Genomic DNA, 23,468 nt, shown 5'->3' on the forward strand with positions numbered 1-23,468 from the left:
AATCTGAAAGATACAGGAATAAAGAGCAGAATGCTTAGGGCCCCTGGGAACAGTGATGTGGTAGTGACATACCTATTGAGATACCTAAATTTTCTTTTTGTCTAATATATCTAGACCCAGGAACAGACACAGACAAAAGTCTAACAAAAACCTTCTCTTGCTAGTTAAAAAATATCAGTAAGGTGCAGCCTAGCAAGACAGAAAACTTTTACAACAATGATCTAGGCATCTACCACAGAAAAAAAACTGTAGCCTGACCTACAACTACACCAACAAAAAAATAAGAGAGAAGCCTAGTACCTAGCAAAAGTGTAGTTAGACATCCCAAAACCCAGGCCTGGGTGCTATGAGAGAAGGACAATTAGGAACCCAGGACATAATTTCCTCCCCATCACATGATAAGAAGCTACCCTTGCCCTGCCATATCAATAAAGACCATCTGGGGAGCCTGAACTTTCATTCCCACTCAGCACTAAAGAAACAGAGACCAAATCAGGTTTCCAGGGGTTAAAGAAGGTAGGGGCAGGAAAAGAGTGGATTTAGTTCTTACCTGCAGCATGAAGCATCTCAGTGTGAAATACTCACTACCTTGACTATATCGGTATCAACCTCAAGGGTGTGATATACCACTACAGTTTTGCAAGATGTTATGATTGAAGGAAATAAGAGTACACTTGATTTCCATATTATTTCTCAGAAATGCATGTGAAGCTACAATTATTTCAAAAGAAACGTGACTTTTATAGCAAGCAACAAAATTAGTTCAATACCACTGAACAAAGTACTTGAAAAATGCCATTCTTTACACAGCCTGGGAGATAGAATGTGATAATACCAGTACTTGGGTCCCTCCCATCCATGTGGGAGACCATGACTGACTAACAGGCTCTTGGCTTCAGCCTGGCCTAGCTCTGGCCATTGTGGCCATTTGTGGAGTGAACCAGGCTCCCTCTCTCTGTGTCTGTAACTTTGCCCTTCAAACAAATAACATACATTTTGGTGGGGGGGGGGGGGGGGGGAGAAAAAGGAGGAGGAGGAGAGAAACTCTACAGATGACCTGGAGAAAATACTGGCAATTGTAGGTCTACTAAGAGTCTAAGATCCATATATACAAAGAATGCTTGAATTTAATAGCAAAAGGAAAAATTTTTAAATGGCCACAGTGGGTTAAACCACCAACTGCAATGCCAACATCCCATACCAAGTGCCAGTTCCAATGCCAGCTGTTCTGCTTCCTGTCCAGCTTCCTGCTAATGCATCTGAGAAGGCAGCAGGAGATGGCCCAAATACTTAGACCCCTGTCACCCATCTGGAAAACCAGGGTGGACTTCCTGGCTCCTGGCATCAGCCTGATCCAGACAAGGCCGTTGTGGCCATTTGGGATTTCGGGAGTGAACCAAAAGACAGATCTCTCTCTCTCAGCCTCTCTCCCTCCTACCCTCCTTCCTGTCTTTCTCCCTCCTTCCCTTCTCCCTCTCCTTCTGTCATTCTACCTTTCAAATAAATAAATTGTCAAAGGATTTGAAGAGACATGAAGATAAAGGACATAAGAAGATGTTCAACACCATTAGTCATTAGGAGAAAATAAATAAATAACTTAATGAGTAATACTTCTCACCAAACAGAATTGCTATAATCAAAAAGACAGAAAAGAAATGTTGGATAAGGATGTGTGTAGAAAAATACATATTGTTTGTGGGAATGTAAAATGGTGTAGATGATTAGGAAAACAGTATTGCATTTCTTCAAACTGTTAAACATGGAGTAGCCACATGTCCCAGCAAGTTCCTCCTAAGAATATGACCAAAAGAAGTAAAACATGTCACTTAGGTCCATAGGAGCACTATTCACACACGCCAAAAAGTGGAAATAACCCAAATATCTATCAACTAATGAATAAGCAAAATTATCCACACAATGGAATGTTATTAGGCAATAAAATGGAATTAAGTGCTGGTTCAGGCTACAACATAATATAGATGACTCTTGAAAACATTATGCTAAGTAAAAGGAGGCAGTCTCAAAAGATCACATATTATGATTCCATTTATGGGCAAAATCCAGAATAAGTCCATTGAGAGAAAAAGTAGACCAGGGTTGCCTAGGGCTAAGTGACACAGGAGGATGATCATAGCGGCTGCTGTGTAATTTTTTAAACAAATTAAAAACCATTGAATGATAAGCTCTAAACAGCTAAAACTTATGCTAGATAAATTATATTATCTTAAGGTTGTTGTTATGAAAGAGTTGGCTGATACATGGGCTTTTCTAATTTTCAGAGACTATTTTGTAATGAAAATTTTCCTCTGAACAGAAATGTATGTTTTACCATGCTATATTTTTTTTCCACTGATCACTGCAAATAAATGAAACTTACCTGAAAATTGATTAAGCTTTTGAAAACAACTGTTTAATTTTTTTAAAAAAAAGTTTATTGTAGCATACTCAGGAATATTCTAGAAAACTTAAGAACTGCCATGGAATTATATGGTAAGAGTAATTTTATTAGAAATTCATTATTTTGTATTTTGAGACTTCATAGCTAAAAATTTTTATAAACCAGTTAAAGTCAACTTTGGTAAGGAAAGCAATTTCTACTATTAGAACCAACAAATACACTAAGTATTCATTTAAAATGTTTTCTTAAAAAATATGAAAGCCTGTTAGAGACTTAAAACCTGCACACACATTTTAAAATGTTTGTTTTGAATACGTAAGTATTATGGTTGGCCATTCTTGATTAGATATATATCTGAAAACAGTCTACAACGATACAACTCAAGAGAAGATATGGGTGATATTTAATTCAAAAAAATTAAATAAGCAAATAAATTCTTAATTTTCTAAGAAGATAAAATTTTCCCAATAGATGAGATTGGAACTGATCAAAATTTTTGTAATCTACTCTTTAAATCTTAACTTTTGAAGAATTCAGATTTCTAACACTTTAGCAAAAGATTTTCAGTGACTAAGCTGGGATGACATCAGTGCCCAAGTAGGAGTCCAAATTCTATCTGTCATTCTTTTGTATTTTCTCTTTTCATTACTAGATTTCTTTATACCTTGGACAAGTCAGTTGTTCTCCCATGACCAAACAACTCTGCCTTGATCTCTTCTACTTTCCTTCTGTCGTCTTCATTTAATTCTGAAATGGAGTATCCACACTCGTGTGCTAAATTAAACTTCATATTCCAGGCTGAAGAGAAAGCATGGGAACACTTGAGAAAATAAAATGCAAAACTGATAATTTCTCAATGATTATTACAGCACTGATGATCACCAATACCTACCACAATGCTTAGTGTTTACTCACGAATACATGACAACCAATTAGAAATCCTTGAGAGCAATTTCACTGAAAAGTGATTTTTAAAAACTATACAACTCTAATAAAATCACTTTAAATTTGGTCTTCAATCACTTTTATCTTAATATTCCTTCTAATCAAAAGAGTCCCACTTTAGATCCTGCTACAGCTACTGCTACTCCCATGATGTCTGATAATTAAAAATGATAAGAACACTAGGGAGATGTTAGTAAAATCAAAATATGTATGGAAAGTATAAGAAGTTAACGTCAAGGAAAGATTCCCAAGCGGGCCTAAATCATTTACAATTGCCCTCAAAAATATATTCTCCACATTCCTTAAAGATCATTGTTTCCTTTTTAAATAGAATTCAAGTATCAGAGATTAATGGGATTAGCTAATGTTCTCTTTTAAACCTTTAACCCATGTTTCAGTGTGAAATACTTGATGAATTTCTAATATTCAAATCAGCGTCAAGAATTTTATTAGAAAAGAGGATGAGAAAATATAGTAGTTTTAGGACACAGAACAATTTAGAGCAAAGAAAACTGGAGGCTTTTTTGATCCCAAAATAAGAATACTATATTGGAAGGAAGAGAGAAACATACAAGAGCTTTGGGATCCTGGAAGCCCAAGCTACTTCCCTATCCTCTGTCAGACATCAGAATCTATTTCTCCTGAGATGCTTAACTTAGACTTGCACAGTTTATGCTAGAACTTTGCAACATTATCCATTAAATGGGATTCTCTGGACTGCTAGGGGGAAATATAATCATTCTTACAGTCCTACAGGAAAACAAATGTAGAACTCCAAACACCTAACTTCAAATAAACAATTAAATGATAATGTTTACAAGCCTGAACCCACCTTTATGATAAATCATCAAGTCTTACCTCGTGCTCGTGCTCGTACCCGACACTCTTCTTCTTCTGCATTTCTAAGTATCTCTTTAGCATGATTCAATGATGACTCACATTGCAGAAGATTTTTCACATGTGCAGCCAGCGAATCTATACTACCACCACAATCATCACTCTCTGACACACCCTCTTCCTCTCTGCTATCTTCCATGCTTGACTTAGCTGAAGCATATGGAAAGAAGTTTAGAAGAACATCAGAAACTGATTCCAAAGACTCTGGTACATTACTTTCCCATGAGCAGGAAGCATTTCCATCACTTGTATCAGTACTTGAGTCACTTTTTATAATACTCATCACAGGAATAATAATTTTCTTCCCGATGGTTCCACTATACCCTTCAGGTTCAGACCTCAAAACTGATTTGGCTGCTTCATAGTGCCTAAGAGTCTCATCTAATGCCGCTCTGGCTTTGTATTCTGCTTCCTGCAGAGGACTTCTAACTGTAGTTGAACTAATAAACTCCCAATTTTCAACGCCTCTCTGGCATTTCAAATTTGTCTGTGTGCCAGTATCCTTCAGTATGCATTTGTTGCTTGGGCTTTCCTCTCTGAATGGCTGTCTCTGAAGCAAACTGCCATCAGATATATCAGTTACGGAGGGTTCTTTGAAGCAAACTACCTTCTTAGATTGTACAAATGAAATATCACTAACATCTCTAAAAGGGACAAGGGGAGCAGAAAAATTGCATCGTTTCAATGCTAGATTTTCTGCCTCCATTAAAAGTGTCTGAATTTCTTTGAGAGTTTTGGAACTACTGTCTGTATCCCGGATTTCCTCAGAGCCAATATCCCCAAAACCTGAAAACTCTGGCTTATTTATTATAACCCTATCATCAGCCAGAGAATTTAAAGGCATATCGTTTGCGATAACACTGGAGTCAGAAGACTGCAAATTATCGATTAGCCTTTGGACATGTTCTGAAAAAACATGCTTCTCACCGTGTGAATAAGTTCCAGGGGAAACTGTAGGTAACCCAGTTATTTGATCAACTTTACCAAGACCACTTGAGACCTTCAGAGCATCTTCAGTTAGATGTCTATCTGACAAATCCTTTGGATAGAAAATACTTGGTTTCTCTCTGTGTGAAAAGGAACTAGGGGGAGTTGTTGGTAACACTGTTTTCTGGTCAGCTGGCCCAGGAACTGTTGAAAGCTTTAGTGCATCTTCAGTTAGATGTTTGTTTGGCAATTCCTGAGGGTAGACTATTCGAGGTTTCTCTCTGTGTAAATGGGAACTAGAGAGTGGTATTGGTATTCCAGCATTTACCTCAGCTGGTTCAGGAACAGTTGAAATTTTTACAGTATCTCCACTTTGATCTTTATCTGGCAACTGCTGTTGAAATAAAATACTAGGCTTTATTCTTTGAGAATAGGAACTACGAAAACTTGTCAGTAACGGAGGTTTCTGGTCATCTGGTCCAATCAAAGTTGAAACTTTAGGCTTCTCTCCATGTGAGTAGGAACTATGAGCAGTTGTTGATAATTCAGTCTTCTGATCATCTAGTACATTCACAGGTGAAATCTTGAGTTTCTCTTTGTGTTGATAGGAACTAGATGGTACTGTAGATGTCCTATTCTGATCAGCTAGTCCAGGAACAGCTGAAGCCTTCAGAGTCTCTCCAGTTACTTGACTATCTGGCAAGGCCTGTTCATGAAAGTCCTTGGGCTTCTGTCTGTCAGTGTAGCTAACAGAAGGTCCTGTTGGTATCCCAGTCTTCTGGTCACTTAGTCCAGGAAGATCAAAAACATCTACAGCTTCTTTAGTAACACCTGGCAACTCCTGTTGATGAACAATACTGGATTTCTCTTTTCGTGTGTAGGAACCAGGGGATGCTATTTCTATCTTCTGATCAGCAGGTCCAGGAACCCCTACTGATTTCAGAGCTACTTCAGTCAGATCTGGCAATTGCTGCTGGTATGAATCGATGGACTGCTCTCCCTGTGAGTAAGGGGTTGAGGTCACTACAGTTTTGTGGTCAGCAGGTGCAGAAACCCCTAAAATTTTCAAAGCTGCTTCAGTGAGATCTGATAGCTCTTGCTGGTAAGAAACACTGGGCTTCTCTCTATGTGGATAGGATGCAGAGATTACCACTGGTTTACCAGTCTTGGGGTCAGCTGGTCCTGGAACAATTGAAACTTTCAGAGCCTTTTCAGTTGGATGACTATCTGGCAACTCCTGTTGGTAAGAAATAACAGGCTTTTCTCTATGTGAGTAGAAAGGTGTCCCAGTCTTCTGATCAACTGGTCCAGGAACAGCTGAAACTTTCAGAGTTTCTTTAGTTAGCTGACTGTCTGATAGTGCCTGCTGGTAGAAAATAACAGGCTTCTCTCCAAGTGAGTAGGCAGTAGAGGACACTAGAGGAGTCCCACTCTTCTGGTCTGCTGGCTCAGGAACAGCTACAATTTTCAAGGCTTCTTTAGTTAAAGGACTACCTGGTAAGGCTTGACAGTGGAGAATAATGGGTTTCTCTCCAAGAGAGTAGGAACTTGAAGGCAAGGTTGGTATCTCAGTCTTTTGTTCAGTTGGGCCTGAAACAACTAGGCCTTTCAGATCCTCTTCAGGTGGATGACTATCTGGCAAGGCTTGCTCATAGAAAATAATGGCCTTCTCTCCAAGTGAGGAGGAAGTAGAGGATACTGTTGATGTCCTCACCTTCTGGTCGGCTGGCCCAGGAGCAGCAGAAACTTTCAGGGCCTCTTCAAGTAGATGACTACCTGATACGTTCTGCTGGTAAAAAATACCAGACTCCCCTTTATGTGAGTGGGAAGGAGAGATTACAGTTGGTATTCCAGTCTTCTGCTCAACTGATACAGGAGAAGCTGAAACATTCAGAGCCTCTTCAGGTACATGGCCATCAGGCTGTTGATAGAAAATAATGGACTTCTCTCCAAGTGAGTAGGAACTTGAAGGTACTGTTACTGTCCCAGTCTTATGGTCAGCTGATCCAGGAGCAGCTGGAACTTTCGGAGACTCTCCAGGTAAATGACTGCCTGGCAATGACTGTTGGTAGAAAACACCAGGCTTCTCTCTTTGTGAGTAGAGAGCAGAGGATGCTGTTGATATCCCTGTCCTCTGGTCGGCTTGTCGAGGAGCAGCTAAAAGTTTCAAAGACTCTTCAGTTAGGGAAGTCTCTGGCAACTTCTGTTGATAGAAAATACTGGGCTTTTCTCTCTGTGAGTAGGAAGTAGAAGTTACAGTTGGTATCCCAAATGTCTTGTCAGCTGGTCCAGGAACACCTGAAACTCTCAGAGCCTCTTCAGGTATATTACTATCTGGCAGGGTCTGTTGGTAGAAAATAACAGGTTTCTGTCTCTGTGAGTACGAACCAGAGGGTACTGTTGGAATCCCAGTATTCTGGTCAACAAGTCCAGGGACAACAGAAACCTTCAGAGGCTTTTCAGTTGGATGACTATCTGGCAATACCTGCTGATAAAAAATACTGGGCTTCTCTCTCTGTGAGTAGGAACCTGAAGATCCTGTTGGTATCCCAGGCTTTTGGTCAGCTACTCTAGTACCAACTGCAACTTTCAGAGCCTCTTTAGCCAGATGACTGTCTGACAACTCCTGTTGGTAGACAATGCCTGATTTGTCTCTATGTGAGTAGGCACTAGAGGATACTGCTGCTATTTCAGCCTTCTGCTCAGCTGACCCAAAAACAGCGGAAACTTTCAGACCTTCTTCAGGTAGATGACTATCTGGTAGGGTCTGCTGGGAGAAAAGAATGGGCTGCTTTCTATGAGAGTAGGGACTAGACAATTCAGCTGGGGATCCAGTCTTCTGGTCACCTGGCGCAGGAGTAACTGCACCTTTCAGAGCCTCCTCAGTTTTATTACTATCTGGTAACGTCTGTTGGTAGAAAATGCTAGGCTTCTCTTTATGTGAGTAGGAAGCAGAGCTTATAGTTGGAATCCCTGTCTTCTGGTCAGCTGGTCCAGAAACAGATGAAACTTTCAGAGTCTCTTCAGTCTGATGCCTGTCTGGCAAGGCCTGTGGGTAGAAAATGACAGGCTTTTCACTCCATGAGTGTATGGTTGGTATTATAGTCTTCTGGTCAGCTGGTCCATAAGCAGCTGAAAACTTCCGGGCTTCTTCAATTTGATGACTGTCTGGCAACTCTTGGTGCAAAATACCAGGCTTCCCTCTCTGTGAGTAGGTGGTAGATGGTACTGTAGTTGTCCCAGTCTTCTGGTCAGCAGACCCAAGAGCAGCTGAAAACTTCCGGGCTTCTTCAATTTGATGACTGTCTGGCAACTCTTGTTGGTAGAAAATACCAGGCTTCCCTCTCTGTGAGTAGGATGTAGAGGGTACTGTTGTTGTCCCAGTCTTCTGGTCAGCAGACCCAAGAGCAGCTGAAAACTTCCGGGCTTCTTCAATTTGATGACTGTCTGGCAACTGTTGTTGGTGCAAAATACCAGGCTTCCCTCTCTGTGAGTAGGTGGTAGATGGTACTGTTGTTGTCCCAGTCTTCTGGTCAACAGGTCCAGGAACAGCAGAAAATTTCAAAGTCCGATCAGGTACATGGCTTTCTGGCAACGCCTGTTGATAAAAAATACGAGGCTTCTCTCCATGTGAATAGGAAGTAGAGGCTACAGTTGGTGTCCCAGTCTTCCGGTCAGCTGGTCTAGCAGCTGCTGAAACACTCGGAGCCTCCTCAGTTAAATGACTCTCCGGCAGCTCTTGTTGATAGAAAACACTGGGCTCCTCTCTCTGTGAGTAGGAAGTAGAGGTTACAGTTGGTAAGCTAGTCTTCTGGTCAGCCGGTCCGGAGGCAGCAGAAACTTTCAGAGCCTCTTCAGGTAGATGACTGTCTGGCACAGTCTGTTGATAGAATGGCTTCTCTCTATAGGAGTAGGAACTAGGTTGTACTATTCCTTTCTCAGTCTTCTGGTCAGTTGGTGTAGGGACAGCTGAAACCTTCAGAGACTCCTCAGTTAGATGACTATCTGGTAAGGCCTGCTGATAGAAAATACCAGGCTTCTCTCTCTGTGAATAGAAAGAAGAAGGTACTGCTGCTATCCCAGTCTTCTGGTCAGCTAGGACAGGAACAGCGGAAACTTTCAGGGGCTCTTCAGTTAGCTGACTATCTGTCAATGCCTTCCGGTGAAGAAGATCAGCGTGTTCACCAGCAGTAGCCTCTTGAGAATGCACAACCAACTGGGGCAAGTCCTCAGGAGATGAAGATAAACGAGATCCAATGTCTGAATCTCCAGGAGTGGTAGTAATCCCTGATTTCAAGTTGGATTGAGTGATTTCAGCTAAGCCTCCTTTAGAAGCGTCTGCTAAAGTAAAAGAGATGAGTTAATACTATATATTTTCTTTTCAATTAAAATAATTCTTTTCTATGCACTGGGGGAAAAAAGGATGCTTCATTACCTTGGGTCTTTGAGATTTTATAAATGAGCCATAAGGAAATAGTCATCAAAGGAGAAAATATTTGTATACAAAGATATTAATTATAAAGCAAACTAAAGGAAAAATAATTTAAATATTCAACAATAGAATATTTTTTTAAAATAACAGCCTGACCATTTATAGGTTATATGGATGTTAAATTTTATTTTAAATTTTTATTTTAGAAGCAGAGAAACAGACCTATGGACAAGAGAGAGCTCTCATCCACTGGTTCACTCCTCAAATACTCCACTAATGACCAGTACCAGGCTGGGCCAAAGGCAGAAGCTAGCAACTTAATCCAGGTCTCCTATGTTTGTGGCAGGGACCCAACTACCTGAGCTATCGCCCCTGCCTCCTAGGTTGTGCATTCATAAATAGCTGGAATCAGGAGCAGAGCCAAGACTTGAACACTGGCACTCCAACATGGGAAAAGACACCCAAACATTATGTTAACCACTAGGTCAAATGTCTGCCCCCATCTTAAAATTTGGGTTTATAAAGAATTTCCATGGGCCAGCACCGTGGCTCACTTGGTTAATCCTCCGCCTGTGGTACCAGCATCCCATGTGGGTGCTGGGTTCCACTCCCGGTTGCTCCTCTTCTCTCTCTCTCTCTCTCTTTTTTTTTTTTTTTTTTTTTTTTTTTTTTTTTTTTTTTGACAGGCAGAGTGGACAGTGAGAGAGAAAGGTTTTCCTTTTCCATTGGTTCACCCCACAATGGCCACTGCAGTCAGTGCGCTGCAGCCGGGGCACCACGCTGATCCGAAGCCAGGAGCCAGGTGCTTCCCTTGGTCTCCCATGCGGGCACAGGGACCAAGGACTTGGGCCTTCCTCCACTGCACTCCCGGGCCACAGCAGAGAGCTAGACTGGAAGAGGAGCAACCAGGACAGAATCCGGCACCCTGACCACAACTAGAACCTGGGGTGCTGGTGCTGCAGGCGGAGGATTAGCCAGCCTATTGAACCATGGCGCTGGCCCCCGGTTGCTCCTCTTCCAGCCAAGCTCTCTGCTGTGGCCCAGGAAGGCAGTGGAGGATGGCCAAAGTGCTTGGGCCCTGCACCCACATGGGAGACCAGGAGAAGCACTTGGCTCCTGGCTTTGGATCGGCGTAGTTCGGCCATAGCAGCCATTTGAGGGGTGAACCAATGCAAGGAAGACCTTTCTCTCTGTCTCTCTCTCTCACTGTCTAACTCTATCTGTCAAATAAAAAAAAAAAAAAGAATTTCCAATGGGGTGGGAAAATTCTGTTCAGTCTAAGAGTTAACTTCACCCTGCTTTTGGTTAATAGTTATATCATATATGCTGGCAGATACAAAAGATTTTGTAATTCATAGCATAGCAAAAGATGATCAGCTTATTTCCAAAGCTGCTTCTTGCCCTTAAGTCCCACAAGGGCAATATAATATGGCTCAGATGAACATTATGCATGCACTGGGTCTGAATGACTCTCTTAATAAGTGCAATCTGTATAACATATAGATATTTTGAGAATATGAAACTGTAAAAGACTCTCAGGATTACACTGAGGGGTTTGAACATAATATACAGTACTCAATTCTATATGTCGGCTGGCTCTGCGGCTCAATAGGCTAATCCTCCGCCTGCAGCACCAGTATCCCAGGTTCTAGTCCTGGTTGGGGCACCGGATTCTGTCCCGGTTGCTCCTCTTCCAGTCCAGCTCTCTGCTGTGACCCAGGAAGGCAGTGGAGGATGGCCCAAGTCCTTGGTCCCTGCGCCCACATGGGAGACCAGGGGAAGCACCTGGCTCCTGGCTTTGGATCAGCACGGTGCGTTGGCCGCAGCGCACCAGCCGCAGCAGCCATTGGGGGGTGAACCAACTGAAAAGTAAGACCTTTCTCTCTGCCTCTCTCTCACTGTCCACTCTGCCTGTCAAAAAAAAAAAAAAAAAAAAAATTCTACATGTCATGGGAAGTTAGTGACAGTTTTGTTAAGACCTATACTACAGAAATACAGAGTCAAGGTGAGTAGGGAAGAAAACATGAAAGTCTAGGCAGTACAATCCAAAAGAACTTTCTGCAGTAACAGAACCGTTCCCTACCTGCACTAATATAATTCTAAATTATTTATTCTAAATAAAAGTAGTTGTATATGCTAATGTAAAGTAAATGACTACAATAGAAATGACAGAATTTGACAAGTTGTGTGCTTATTCATTTGTTCATTCAAGATATGAATGTCAACTAAGTGCCAGGCACTATTCTTGATACAGGAGATGCAGCAATAAACAGATAATAATACCTACCTCAGAGTTTACATTCTTTCAGGAGGAAGCAGACAATCCTTAAGTTGGTAAAACATATATTATGCTAGATGCTGGTAAGATGGATGTTATTTCCAGCGAGTATTATCTAGGGAAACTGAGTTCCAAGGATGACTATACAATAGTGTGTCTCAATGTGGGTTATCTTATTAACCTGCAAATTCTGATTCAGCAGGGTGGGGTAGGATCTGAAAAGCTCCTGTATGGTTACAGAGTTAGTGACAAAAACTGGTACTTAAACTTTTAATTCTACCTACAAATTCTTAAATCTTCTCCCTACAACTGACTGCCCTTCTTAAGGTCAAAAGAGAAATTTAAATGTAGCTGAGTATAAAATGAAATGGATTGAGGTGTGAATTGTAAGGTAAAGTGGAAGTATCAACTCTTCAAGCAAACTAAAAGAGAAAGTAAAGGTCTAATGTGACAATAAATATGGGTTATAAAATTTTAGTGATGAAAAGCAAAATAAGCTCAAAAAATTAATACACCAAAATGGATTAGCAAAACAGAAGCTTGTTTTTCCAAATGATTTCTTAATTTTTTGAAGTTTTTAAAACGCTTTGACAATTACAACTTATCGACATCATGAAGGGGACAAATGAGACAAATGAGATACACAGCCCCAATCCTTCACACAATACCTTAGTAGAAGGGCCTCAGAGCAAACGCAAAGTTTAGTAAAGAAAACTTGAAGAACAACTACAGGTTATGCTGCTTATAGTACAAGAGATTCATGGTGTTGAAGAAGAAATTCCTCAAAGTTCTACATAAACTCTGGATATATATGCTTTTAACCATCATAACATAGGGGCTGGCATTGCGCAACAGCAGGGTAAGCCACTATCTGCAATGCTGGCATCCATATGAATGCCAGTTCTAGTCCCAGCTGTTCTACGTCCAATCTCAGCTCCCTGCTAATGTGCCTGGGGAAGCAGCAGAAGGTGCCTTAAGTGCTTGGACTCCTGCACCTATGTGGGAAACCTGGACGGAATTCCAGGCTCCTGGCTTCAGTCTGGCCCAGCCCCAGCAATTGCAGCCATCTGGGAACTGAACCAGCAGATGGAAGATCTCTGTCTTTTTGTTTTTCCTTCTCTCTGTGCAACTTTGTCTTTCCAATAAATACATAAATCTTTTTAAAAAATCAAAACACAATAGAGATCATACATTATCATTTTTGAAATATTTATATAAATGATGATAGCATGGTTTTAAAGTGCTTATTACTCTCTCAGTACTGGGAGAGGGAAATATATATACTAATTAAAAATACTACAATATTATTATATACCTATTGAATCTTTGGTGATCTATTTTCAGAATTGGGGATGGATTTAAGAGATGAGTTGAATAGTGGAGAGACACTATCCACTCTGCCTGTCAAAAAAAAAAAAAAAAGAATAGTGGAGAGAAAGAAGGTTACCCACCAAAAGGCTACGTGATGGGGCTTAAAAAACTCATGGAAAAATGAAGCTAAAAGTTTATTTTGGGGTAAAGTAATTTGAAATCCATGGATACAAATGGTCCTCAAAAGCTCTGAAAGATGTTAATTAGGGGCCGGCGCTCTGGCTCACTAGGCTAATACTCCGCCTGCAGCGCCAGCACCCCGGGTTCTAGTCCTGGTTGCTCCTCTTCCAGTCCAGCTCTCTGCTGTGACCCAGGAAGGCAGTGGAGGATGGCCAAAGCACTTGGGCACCTGCACCCACATGGGAGACCAGGAGGAGGCAGCTGGCTCCTGGCTTTGGATCGGCGTAGTTCAGCCGTAGCAGCCATTTGGGGGGTGAACCAACGGAAGGAAGACCTTTTTCTCTCTAACTCTGTCAAAAAAAATGTGAATTATATAAAAAAATACATGGATTACAACTTTGTTACACCAAAATAAACTTATCTTTTAATTCCTTTTTTTTTTTTTTTTTTTTTTTTTTTTTTGACAGGCAGAGCGGACAGAGAGAGAGAGAGACAGAGAGAAAGGTCTTCCTTTTGCCGTTGGTTCACCCTCCAACGGCCGCCGCGGCCAGCACACTCCGGCCGGTGCACCGCGCTGATCCAATGGCAGGAGCCAGATGCTTATCCTGGTCTCCCATGCGGGTGCAGGGCCCAAGCACCTGGGCCATCCTCCACTGCACTCCCTGGCCACAGCAGAGAGCTGGCCTGGAAGAGGGGCAACCGGGACAGAATCCGGCGCCCCGACCGGGACTAGAACCCGGTGTGCCGGCACCACAAGGCGGAAGATTAGCCTAGTGAGCCGCGGCGCCGGCTTAATTCCATTTTTCCATGTGCTTTTTAAATAGCCTCATAACATATCAAAACTGTACACTGGTGGGAATTATGTACTTCTTAGGAGATTAAGACTAATGACCAGTTTAGGATTTCCTTAAGAACTCTTACCTAGGGGAGACAAATACTTATTAACATAGAAGTCTTCATTAAGAGACAAAGACGGGCCGGCGCCGCGGCTCACTAGGCTAATCCTCCGCCTTGCAGCGCCAGCACACCAGGTTCTAGTCCCCGTCGGGGCACCGGATTCTGTCCCGGTTGCCCCTCTTCCAGGCCAGCTCTCTGCTGTGGCCAGGGAGTGCAGTGGAGGATGGCCCAAGTCCTTGGGACCTGCACCCCATGGGAGACCAGGAGAAGCACCTGGCTCCTGCCAACGGATCAGAGCGGTGCGCCGGCCGCAGCACACCGGCCGCGGCGGCCATTGGAGGGTGAACCAACGGCAAAGGAAGACCTTTCTGTCTCTCTCTCTCACTGTCCACTCTGCCTGTAAAAAAAGAGAGAGAGAGAGAGAGAGAGAGAGAGAGAAAGACAGCACAGTATTATTTCCTAAAGTATAAACTGAAATCCTCTAAGACATGATGTAATTAAAATAAGTGGAGCCAGTGTTTTGGCACAGGTTAAGTCACGACCTGAGATGCCAGCATCACATATGGGTACCAGTTCCAATCCTGACTGCTCCAATTTTGATCCAGTGCCCTGTTAATGCACCTGAGAAAGCAGCAGAAGATGGTCCAAGTGTTTCAGTCCCTGACACCCACGTGGTGGAAGAAGCTCCTAGCTCCAGGCTTTGGCCCACTCTAGCCCCAGCCATTGTGCCATTTGGAGAGTGTCCTCGCAGGTGGAAGATCTCTCTCTCTCTGTCTCTCTCTCCCCCTTTCAAATAGATAAATAAATCTTAAAAAAAAAAAAAAAAAAAAGAAAAAAAAAGCACAAGTTCTTTATTTCTAAGACAATGCGGTCCAACAGCACACTTCCAGTTTCAGATGAGCATCAAAGGGCACCTTGCTGGTAGTCATTCTGACTGAATTATAAAGATATTAATACCAACACATACAAATAAATGAATGCGGCCGGCGCTGCAGCTCACTAGGCTAACCCTCTGCCTGCAGCACCAGTATCCCAGGTTCTAGTCCCAGTTGGGGCGCCGGATTCTGTCCCGGTTGCTCCTCTTCCAGTCCAGCCCTCTGCTGTGGCCCGGGAAGTCAGTGGAGGATGGCCCAAGTGCTTGGGCCCTGCACCCTCATGGGAGACCAGGAGAAGCACCTGGCTCCTGGCTTCAGATCGGCGCAGAGCATTGGCCATAACAGCCATTTGGGGAATGAACCAACGGAAGGAATACCTTTCTCTCTGTCTCTCTAACTCTGCTGTCCAAAAAAAAAAAAAAAAAAAAAAAAAAAAAAAACAAATAAATGAGTGCATTTATGGATCTTGAAGTCCTTAATTCCATCACCACCAGGAAGTATGGCTATCTGATATCTGAAAAGTACACAGCAAGTAGACTAAAATTCCTATAGTTTTAAAAAGAACATAGGTAACTTTTAAGTTGGTTTTTCTCTTCATTGCTGTTATTCTTTGTTTCTAATTATGAACTACCATAACAATCATTTTATGAGTTTAAAATTATTAAGAATTAGATAATTATTACAATTTTCTTGTTCTTTGGTTAGTCCCTCAATAAACTGATAGACGTTTATACCAACATTAACTTCAATCTAAATTCTCTCATAACTGGACTATAATACTTATATAAAATGGTTCAAAAAGGAATTCTGAATACATTTATTTGCTAAGTAAATGTAAATATTACCCCTCCAAAGTGCCTTCATTAATGTTACCTTGCTGATAAATGTAACACAATATAAATAATTGCTAAGTTACAAAAGATAATAGGGCACTGTTTCATAACATAAATCCCACACTCAAACTCATAATACACTTGTATATTTTATTCCTCTCAAATTTTTCTGGTGAAACCAATATGTTTTTTTCAATGTGAAAATGGGAACTGGCAAGGTAAGTGGGTTGTGGAGTCTTCTGCACTAATTGGGAGGGGTTTAGAAAAATCAAAATACTTTTCCTAATAGAATAACCCTAGGAAAGTAAGTTTCTTCATCATATCATCCTCATAAGGCTATTGAGAATATTAAATCAGATAAGGTACATAAGGGACTTGGCAAACAGGAAATATGACCTTACAGAAGTTTCCTTTGGGACGGAAGGAAGACATCATTTCAGGTCTTGCTTCCAGGTCCCTCATCTTTAAGGGATCCCTCTCAAAGTCCTGCCTCAGGCTCAGAGTTCTCACCTACTGTGAGCCACATTCAGCTTCTTCCCTGTCCTGTGTAACTTGCATCTTCAAGGGATACCCCAAAAAACAACCTAAAGTAGTAAGAAGAAACCAAAACTGGGCTTTAATCAAAATCATGGTAGGAATAATAATGAATAATTAATCAATTAAGTTTAGAGGTAGGGAACACAATTTTCAGTACCCACCAAACAACAAAAAGAAAGATATATGTTCCAGGTAATTCACAGAGATAGCCCCACATTAATCAGAAATCAACAAAGTTGTGACAAGAAACTAACCCATGGGCCTTAAACACAAGTGAAATACAGTAATTCAACCAGGTTGATTTTAATTTTCATTTGATCTGTGGGAGAACTGATTTCCCCTCCTCCAACACAAAGCCTATCCCTTTATTCTTCCCCTCCACTTGTGGAGTCCAGACAGAGATGTTAACTCATTTAATATTCAAAGATTCATTAAGTCATGCAATAGATATTTATTGAGCAGGTTTCATGTCCAGAAGCATTACTAACAAAGCCCCAGTTCTATCTACAAAGAGCTAAAATTTCTTGTAGGAGACAGAAACAAGTTAAAAAAAAAAAAAAAAGAAAGCAATTACCATACTTCAAGTGCAGTTATTACAGGGACTGTTAAAATGATACCATAAGAACACATGTAAGAAGTAGTCATGGTGACTACTGGAAACCAGGAAGGGAAAGATAAAAGCTAAAAATGAAAGGCTGAAGAGCAGCAGTCAGGCAAAGATGAGGCATGAAGGGTGAGGAAAGCAAGTGTTCCAAGCATAGAGAAAAGCACCTGCAAAGTCAAGGAGACAAGAAGGTCTAGCATAATAAAGGAATGATATCATCAATATGATTAAAGAGGCAAGTGTAGGGCTAAAGATGTAAGCAGGAACCTTCTATGACATACTCTTAGGCATTTGGAATCTATCCTGAGGGTAACAATGGAAAGCAAGGGCTTCAAACTAGGATGTGATATTACAAGTCTCCCTTGTAAAATGATTCTTCTGGCTAAATAGAGGATAAGTAGGAGGGCAGAAAAGATGACCAGCTTTTATTACTAATCCAAAAGAATATGGGAGTCTGATCAGAATCAACAGGATGAGATGACTGGACAGGGTAAGAGTAAAGAAAGATACAAATTCTAGCTTGGCTAATTAAACACATACTCATTCACTAAAAAAATAGAAATATAAAAGAAAGAGTGGAAATACAGAAGAGTAGGTTTGAAGGGATAATAATTGATTCAATTTTTGAAGTTCTGAAGTTAAAGTGCCTCTGAGAATTCCAAATAAGGATGTAGTAGCACAGGTAATCAGATGAAGAATATCTAGATTATGACACATCCAGACAGAGCCCAAAATTTACTAAACACAGAAAGTAACTAAAGCCTGGATGTAGACATTACACCACAAGATCCTTTCTTGAATAAAGTATTTCCAACCATGTTGCAACCTGCCACAGTAAACAAGTCAAAGACAGCCAGTACTCCACAAACGACTGATACTCTTAAGTCAGGAAAAAATCACCAAGATTCTTCCATGCTCTTATTAGGCATCAAGTTTTATGTTAGTTCTGAGAAATAAAATATAGTGCCCTCTCTGAGGAAAAATTTAGATAAATTGGAGATATACTATGTTCATGGAAAGGCTACAGAGGCCTGTAAAATTTTAAAAAGGGAGAGAAAAACATGCAATGAAGTAATCAAAATCCTCTTAGAGAAAGTACACCTTGATCTGGGACTTAAATTATATGTAGAATGTAGAGATATTGAGAAGAAAGGAAATGGCATTCCAGGGAAGGGGAGATGTGTAAGTAAAATATCAAAGGTAGGAATGAACATTACTCTATAAGATAGGGAAGTAAATACAACATAATAGTTTTCCTAGGACGACCAAAATGTACATGAAATAAAATTAAGATTAGATAGATTTTAGAAGGTATTGGTATCACCCAAAAAGAGTTCAGATTTTGTAGAGGAGAAAGGAGGGTATCATGACCAATGTTCAATGAGACAAGGAGTTGAGCTTAGGGAAAATAAAAAGTAATGTAAAATAGTCATTAAATACAGAGTTCTGATTTTAGGGGCTGGCATTGTGGTATACAGTAGGTAAAGCAATCACCTGCAATGCCAGTATCCCATAAGGGTGTCGGTTCAAGTCTTAGCTGCTCTACTTCCAATCCACCTCCTTGAAAACATGCCTGGGAAAGTAGCAGAGGATGGCTCAAGCACTTGTGTGCCTGCAACCATATGGGGGACCTAGAGGAAGCTCCTGGCTCCTGTATGCCCCAGCCCTGGTCATTGAAGCCATTTGGGGAATGAAACAGCAAATGCAAGATCTCTTTCTCTTTCTCTCTCTCTCCCCCTCTGTAACTCTGCCTTTCAAATACATAAAATAAAGTGTTTTTTTTTTTTTTTTAAATAAGAGCTATGGGGCTGGCATTACGGCATGTGGGTAAAGCCACCACCTGCATCCCATATTGGCACAAGTTCAAGTCGCATTTGCTCTACTTCCAATCCAGCTTCCTGATAATGGCCTGGGAAAGTCCAGGCTCCTGCAGGAGACCTGGAAGAAGCTCCTGGCTACTGGCTTCAGTCTAGCCCAACCCTCATCACTACAGCCATTTGAGGCACGCACCAGCAGATGGAACATTTCTGTCTCTCTCTCTCTGTAACTGTGCCTTTCAAATAAATTTTTAAAAATCGTTTTTAAAGAGTTGATTTTAAATATTCTCATCTCAAAAAAGTATGTGAGATAATAAATATATTAGCTTATTCCATAGCACATACATATCAGATCATAAATTCATATGACCTTTATTTGTGAATTTTAAAAACAGTCTTTAGAAGACTGTTAAAATCTGTAATAGTTAAGACAGAATACCAACTAAAATATTTTTAGAGATATTAGCAGGGTGAATTTAAAAATATACAACCCAACGGCCGGCGCCGTGGCTCAATAGGCTAATCCTCCACCTTGCAGCGCCGGCACACCAGGTTCTAGTCCTGGTCGGGGCACCAGATTCTGTCCCGGTTGCCCCTCTTCTAGGACAGCTCTCTGCTGTGGCCAAGGAGTGCAGTGGAGGATGGCCCAAGGCCTTGGGCCCTGCACCCCATGGGAGACCAGGAGAAGTACCTGGCTCCTGCCTTTGGATCAGCGCGGTGTGCCAGCCGCAGCGCACCGGCCATGGCGGCCATTGGAGGGTGAACCAACGGCAAAGGAAGACCTTTCTCTCTCTCTCTCTCTCACTGTCCACTCTGTCAAAAAAAAAAATATATATATATATATATATATATATACACACACACACACACACACAACCCGGGGCTGGCGCCCTGGCACAGTAGGTTAATCCTCTGCCTTTGGCACCGGCAGCCCATATGGGTGCCGGTTCTAGTCCCGGCTGCTCCACTTCCCGTCCAGCTCTCTGCTATGGCCTGGGAAAGCAGTAGAAGAAGGCCCAGGTCCTTGGGCTCCTGCACCTGCATGGGAGACCAGGAAGAAGCACCTGGCTCCTGGCTTGGGATCGGCACAGCTCCGGCTCTTGCGGCCAATTGGGGAGTGAACCATCGGACAGAAGACCTTTCTCTCTGTCTCTCCCTCTCACTGTCTGTAACTCTAACTCTCAAATAAAATCTTTAAAAAAAGTACACAACACAATTGGACAATATCTATAAGAAATTCACTTCATATTTAATATAAGAAGGTTCAAACTAAAAATACAGAAAAATACCTATTAAACAAACATTTTTCAAGCAGGAATATTATTAACCTAAGATAAAGTAGATTAAAGAAGCCAGAAAATTACTAGGGACAAAAAGGGATATTAGATAACAGTAAAGGATTAGTCTACCAAGACATAGCAATCCTAAATGCATATGTAACAAAATCCAGTGTGATGTGATAAAGGCACTAAGAAATAAGAATGGAAACAAAGAGAAAGCATTAAATCTGAGTAAAAACTTCAGCAAACAAAATATCTATCTCTTTTCTGTATTTTCTACTACACCTCTATCTGCTATTGCACTCCATAATGCATTATGTCCTTAGCATTTTGCTTTTCTCTACACTCATGCTCCCTTAGAAAGCCCAGTTATTCTTATTGCATAATTTGACCATGGATTATTAAGGTCTCAACTAACTGTGAGGACAATTCAAATCAAATGATCCCTTGACAAATCATTCAGTATTTCCACATTAAATCTACTTTCCTACTTGCTAACAATGTCATAAATTCTCAGTAATCCAGACCCAAGCTTGGCATTCTATTTCTAATTTTCGGCTACTCTAAACTTTTCAAATTCTATTTAGTTAGTTATTTTAGTTAGTTATCTAGTTATTTTATCCCACTTACAAATTGCCTTGACTCATACTTTGGACCCATTTTGAATCACAGTTCAGCCTAATTTTTTACCCAAAATGTCAAATGATCCAGCAGTTTCCCAGTAAAAAATAAAAACTCATATGAAGGGCCCATTTCAAGCTAATATTTATTGAACACTGATATAAACATTATTTTATCTGCCTCCTCTTTACCTGCTGATTAGGGCAGGATGTTGGTATGATGGTTATGGAGATGGCTGAACACATGACACCTGACACTGGACAAACAACCCTGACAGTAGTTTGTTATTAGTCACATTTACTCATGGCCTAGGACAGAACAATAGGCCATGTGGGGTCACACAGAAGTTGCAGAATCAACAAGAGGTAACTTTGGGAGACAGGTCAGTAGCAGCCAGCAGACAGGATGACTTAAGGTCCCTATAAAAGGATATATTGACTTGTTTGAGTAGTTTCGTGAGCTTGCAGGGGAATGAAACACATAAGGCTGTATGCCAAGTTCAGAACAGCTTATCTCACTGGTAGAGGAACTAACTGAGCTTTTCCCACTGGGTGCAGGGCATAACTGATGAGAGCAGGAAAAATTAGTTAGATCTTTTTTTTTTTTTTTTTTTTTTTTTTTTTTTGACAGGCAGAGTGGACAGTGAGAGAGAGAGACAGAGAGAAAGGTCTTCCTTTGCCGTTGGTTCACCCTCCAATGGCTGCCACGGCCGGCACGCTGCGGCCGGTGCACTGCGCTGATCTGATGGCAGGAGCCAGGTGCTTCTCCTGGTCTCCCACGGAGTGCAAGGCCCAAGTACTTGAGCCATCCTCCACTGCACTCCCTGGCCATAGCAGAGAGCTGGCCTGGAAGAGGGGCAACCGGGACAGAATCCGGTGCCCCGACCGGGACTAGAACCTGGTGTGCCGGCACCAAAGGCGGAGGATTAGCCTAATGTTCCGCGGCGCCGGCCGCACTGTTAGATCTTTTGATACCATCCCATTTCAAATGTCAAGGCAGCACATAATAATGAATCTTAATTTCTGGTCCTCTGTCACAAAAGTACCCCTCAAGAGCTCAGTCTTACTGGTAGGAATGAGATGAAACCAAGTAATTAAAATGGTGCAATTAAGCACATCAGTAGAAATTATTCATAAAGATAACAAGGCAAAGAGAAAGGATGTCAGGGGAGAAAGGCTGCAAAGGAAGAGCACAAGAAGGAAACTATCTCTACCCAGAGCCCACCTGCAGAGTGGAAGACTTGCCCCAAGTATGGCAAGGTGAGAACACTAGGATCCCACTGTCTGTAATTACATCAGCTTGCTTATAGGGCAGAGGTCCACTCCAAGAAAACCATACTACCATCCTAATCTAGCACCAAAGCCACAGAGAAGGTTGTGTTATTTCAAAAGAAGTGGATTGCTCTATCTGTCCAAGGTCCAGAGCAGTGCCACAAAGGTTCTGTCCAGGAGAGATAAACTATAAGAACAGAGAGCCCCACACATCTCCACAGGCACACGGACTATATTTGAAACATAGCACGAAGAAGCTCAAGCCTAAGGACAATGGCAAAAACAAAGGAAATCTTGGTGGTAAGCAATTTAAAGGAAGCTGGTAGCTACATGACAACAAGCAAGCCCATAAATAAGCTAGAGGTTTAAAAGGGAGAAGTAGGGACTGGCACTGAAGCAAAGTGGGGTTAAGCTGCCACCTGCAGTGTTAGCATCCTATAAAGGTGCTAGTTTGAGTCCTAGCTGCTTCACTTCCAACCCAGGTTCCTGCTAATGTGCCTGGGATAGCAGCAGAGGATGGCCCAGGTGCTTGGGCCCCTGCACCCACATGGGAACCTGGAAGAAGTTCTCGGCTCCTGGCTTCAGCCCAGCCTAACCCCCAGCCATTGTGGCCATTTGGGGAGTGAATCAGCATATGGAAGACCTCTCTCTCTCGGTCTCTCCCTCTCTGTGTAACTCTGCCTTGCAAATAAATAAAATAAATCTTTCATAAAATAAGAGGAAGAAGCAGTGAAACAGAAAACTAAGAAAAGCCTTCCTGCCGGCGCCGCGGCTCACTAGGCTAAGCCTCCGCCTTGCGGCACCGGCACACCAGGTTCTAGTCCCGGTTGGGGCACCGGATTCTGTCCCGGTTGCCCCTCTTCTAGGACAGCTCTCTGCTGTGGCCAGGGAGTGCAGTGGAGGATGGCCCAAGTACTTGGGTCCTGCACCCCATGGGAGACCAGGAGAAGTACCTGGCTCCTGCCGTTGGATCAGCGCGGTGCGCCGGCCGCAGCACGCCGGCCGCGGCGGCCATTGGAGGGTGAACCAACGGCAAAGGAAGACCTTTCTCTCTGTCTCTCTCTCTCACTGTCCACTCTGCCTGTCAAAAAAAAAAAAAAAAAAAAAAAAAAAAAAAAAAAAAAAAAAAAAAAAGAAAAGCCTTCCTGAAGTCAGAAGACTGAAGACCTTTCTAAAAGATTACCTAACAAAAAGGCCTAGTGTTAACTAGATCAGATTGTGGAGCAATTTACACTCCAAACTAGTTTGCTACTTGTTATTTGTGGCTAAAAGGTGATACCATTAGGGGATGACAAGACAGAAACTTAATAGGAAGATCAAAGAAAGAGATAGTAAAAAAGAACAGAGCAGAAAGCACCGTCACAC

General features: G+C 41.8%; 1 protein-coding gene across 20 annotated transcripts in view; it reads right to left on the reverse strand.

Annotated features, from left to right (window-relative positions):
- ALMS1 (ALMS1 centrosome and basal body associated protein) overlaps positions 1 to 23,468 on the reverse strand; it is a 175,718-nt gene that overhangs the window by 91,558 nt on the left and 60,692 nt on the right. For 15 of the 20 annotated variants that reach the window (XM_070068938.1, XM_070068936.1, XM_070068924.1 and 12 more), the window contains 2 exons: positions 4,202 to 9,508; positions 3,063 to 3,196 (listed from right to left, as the gene is read on the reverse strand). In XM_070068938.1, the coding sequence (XP_069925039.1) occupies positions 3,063 to 3,196; positions 4,202 to 9,508 (5,441 nt within the window). The remainder of the gene's footprint in view (positions 1 to 3,062; positions 3,197 to 4,201; positions 9,509 to 23,468) is intronic. The other 5 variants (XM_070068937.1, XM_070068934.1, XM_070068930.1 and 2 more) reach the window with 3 other exon arrangements.

This window comes from Oryctolagus cuniculus, chromosome 2, assembly GCF_964237555.1.
Source record: "Oryctolagus cuniculus chromosome 2, mOryCun1.1, whole genome shotgun sequence".
In the NCBI taxonomy this organism is placed as follows: Eukaryota; Metazoa; Chordata; class Mammalia; order Lagomorpha; family Leporidae; genus Oryctolagus; species Oryctolagus cuniculus.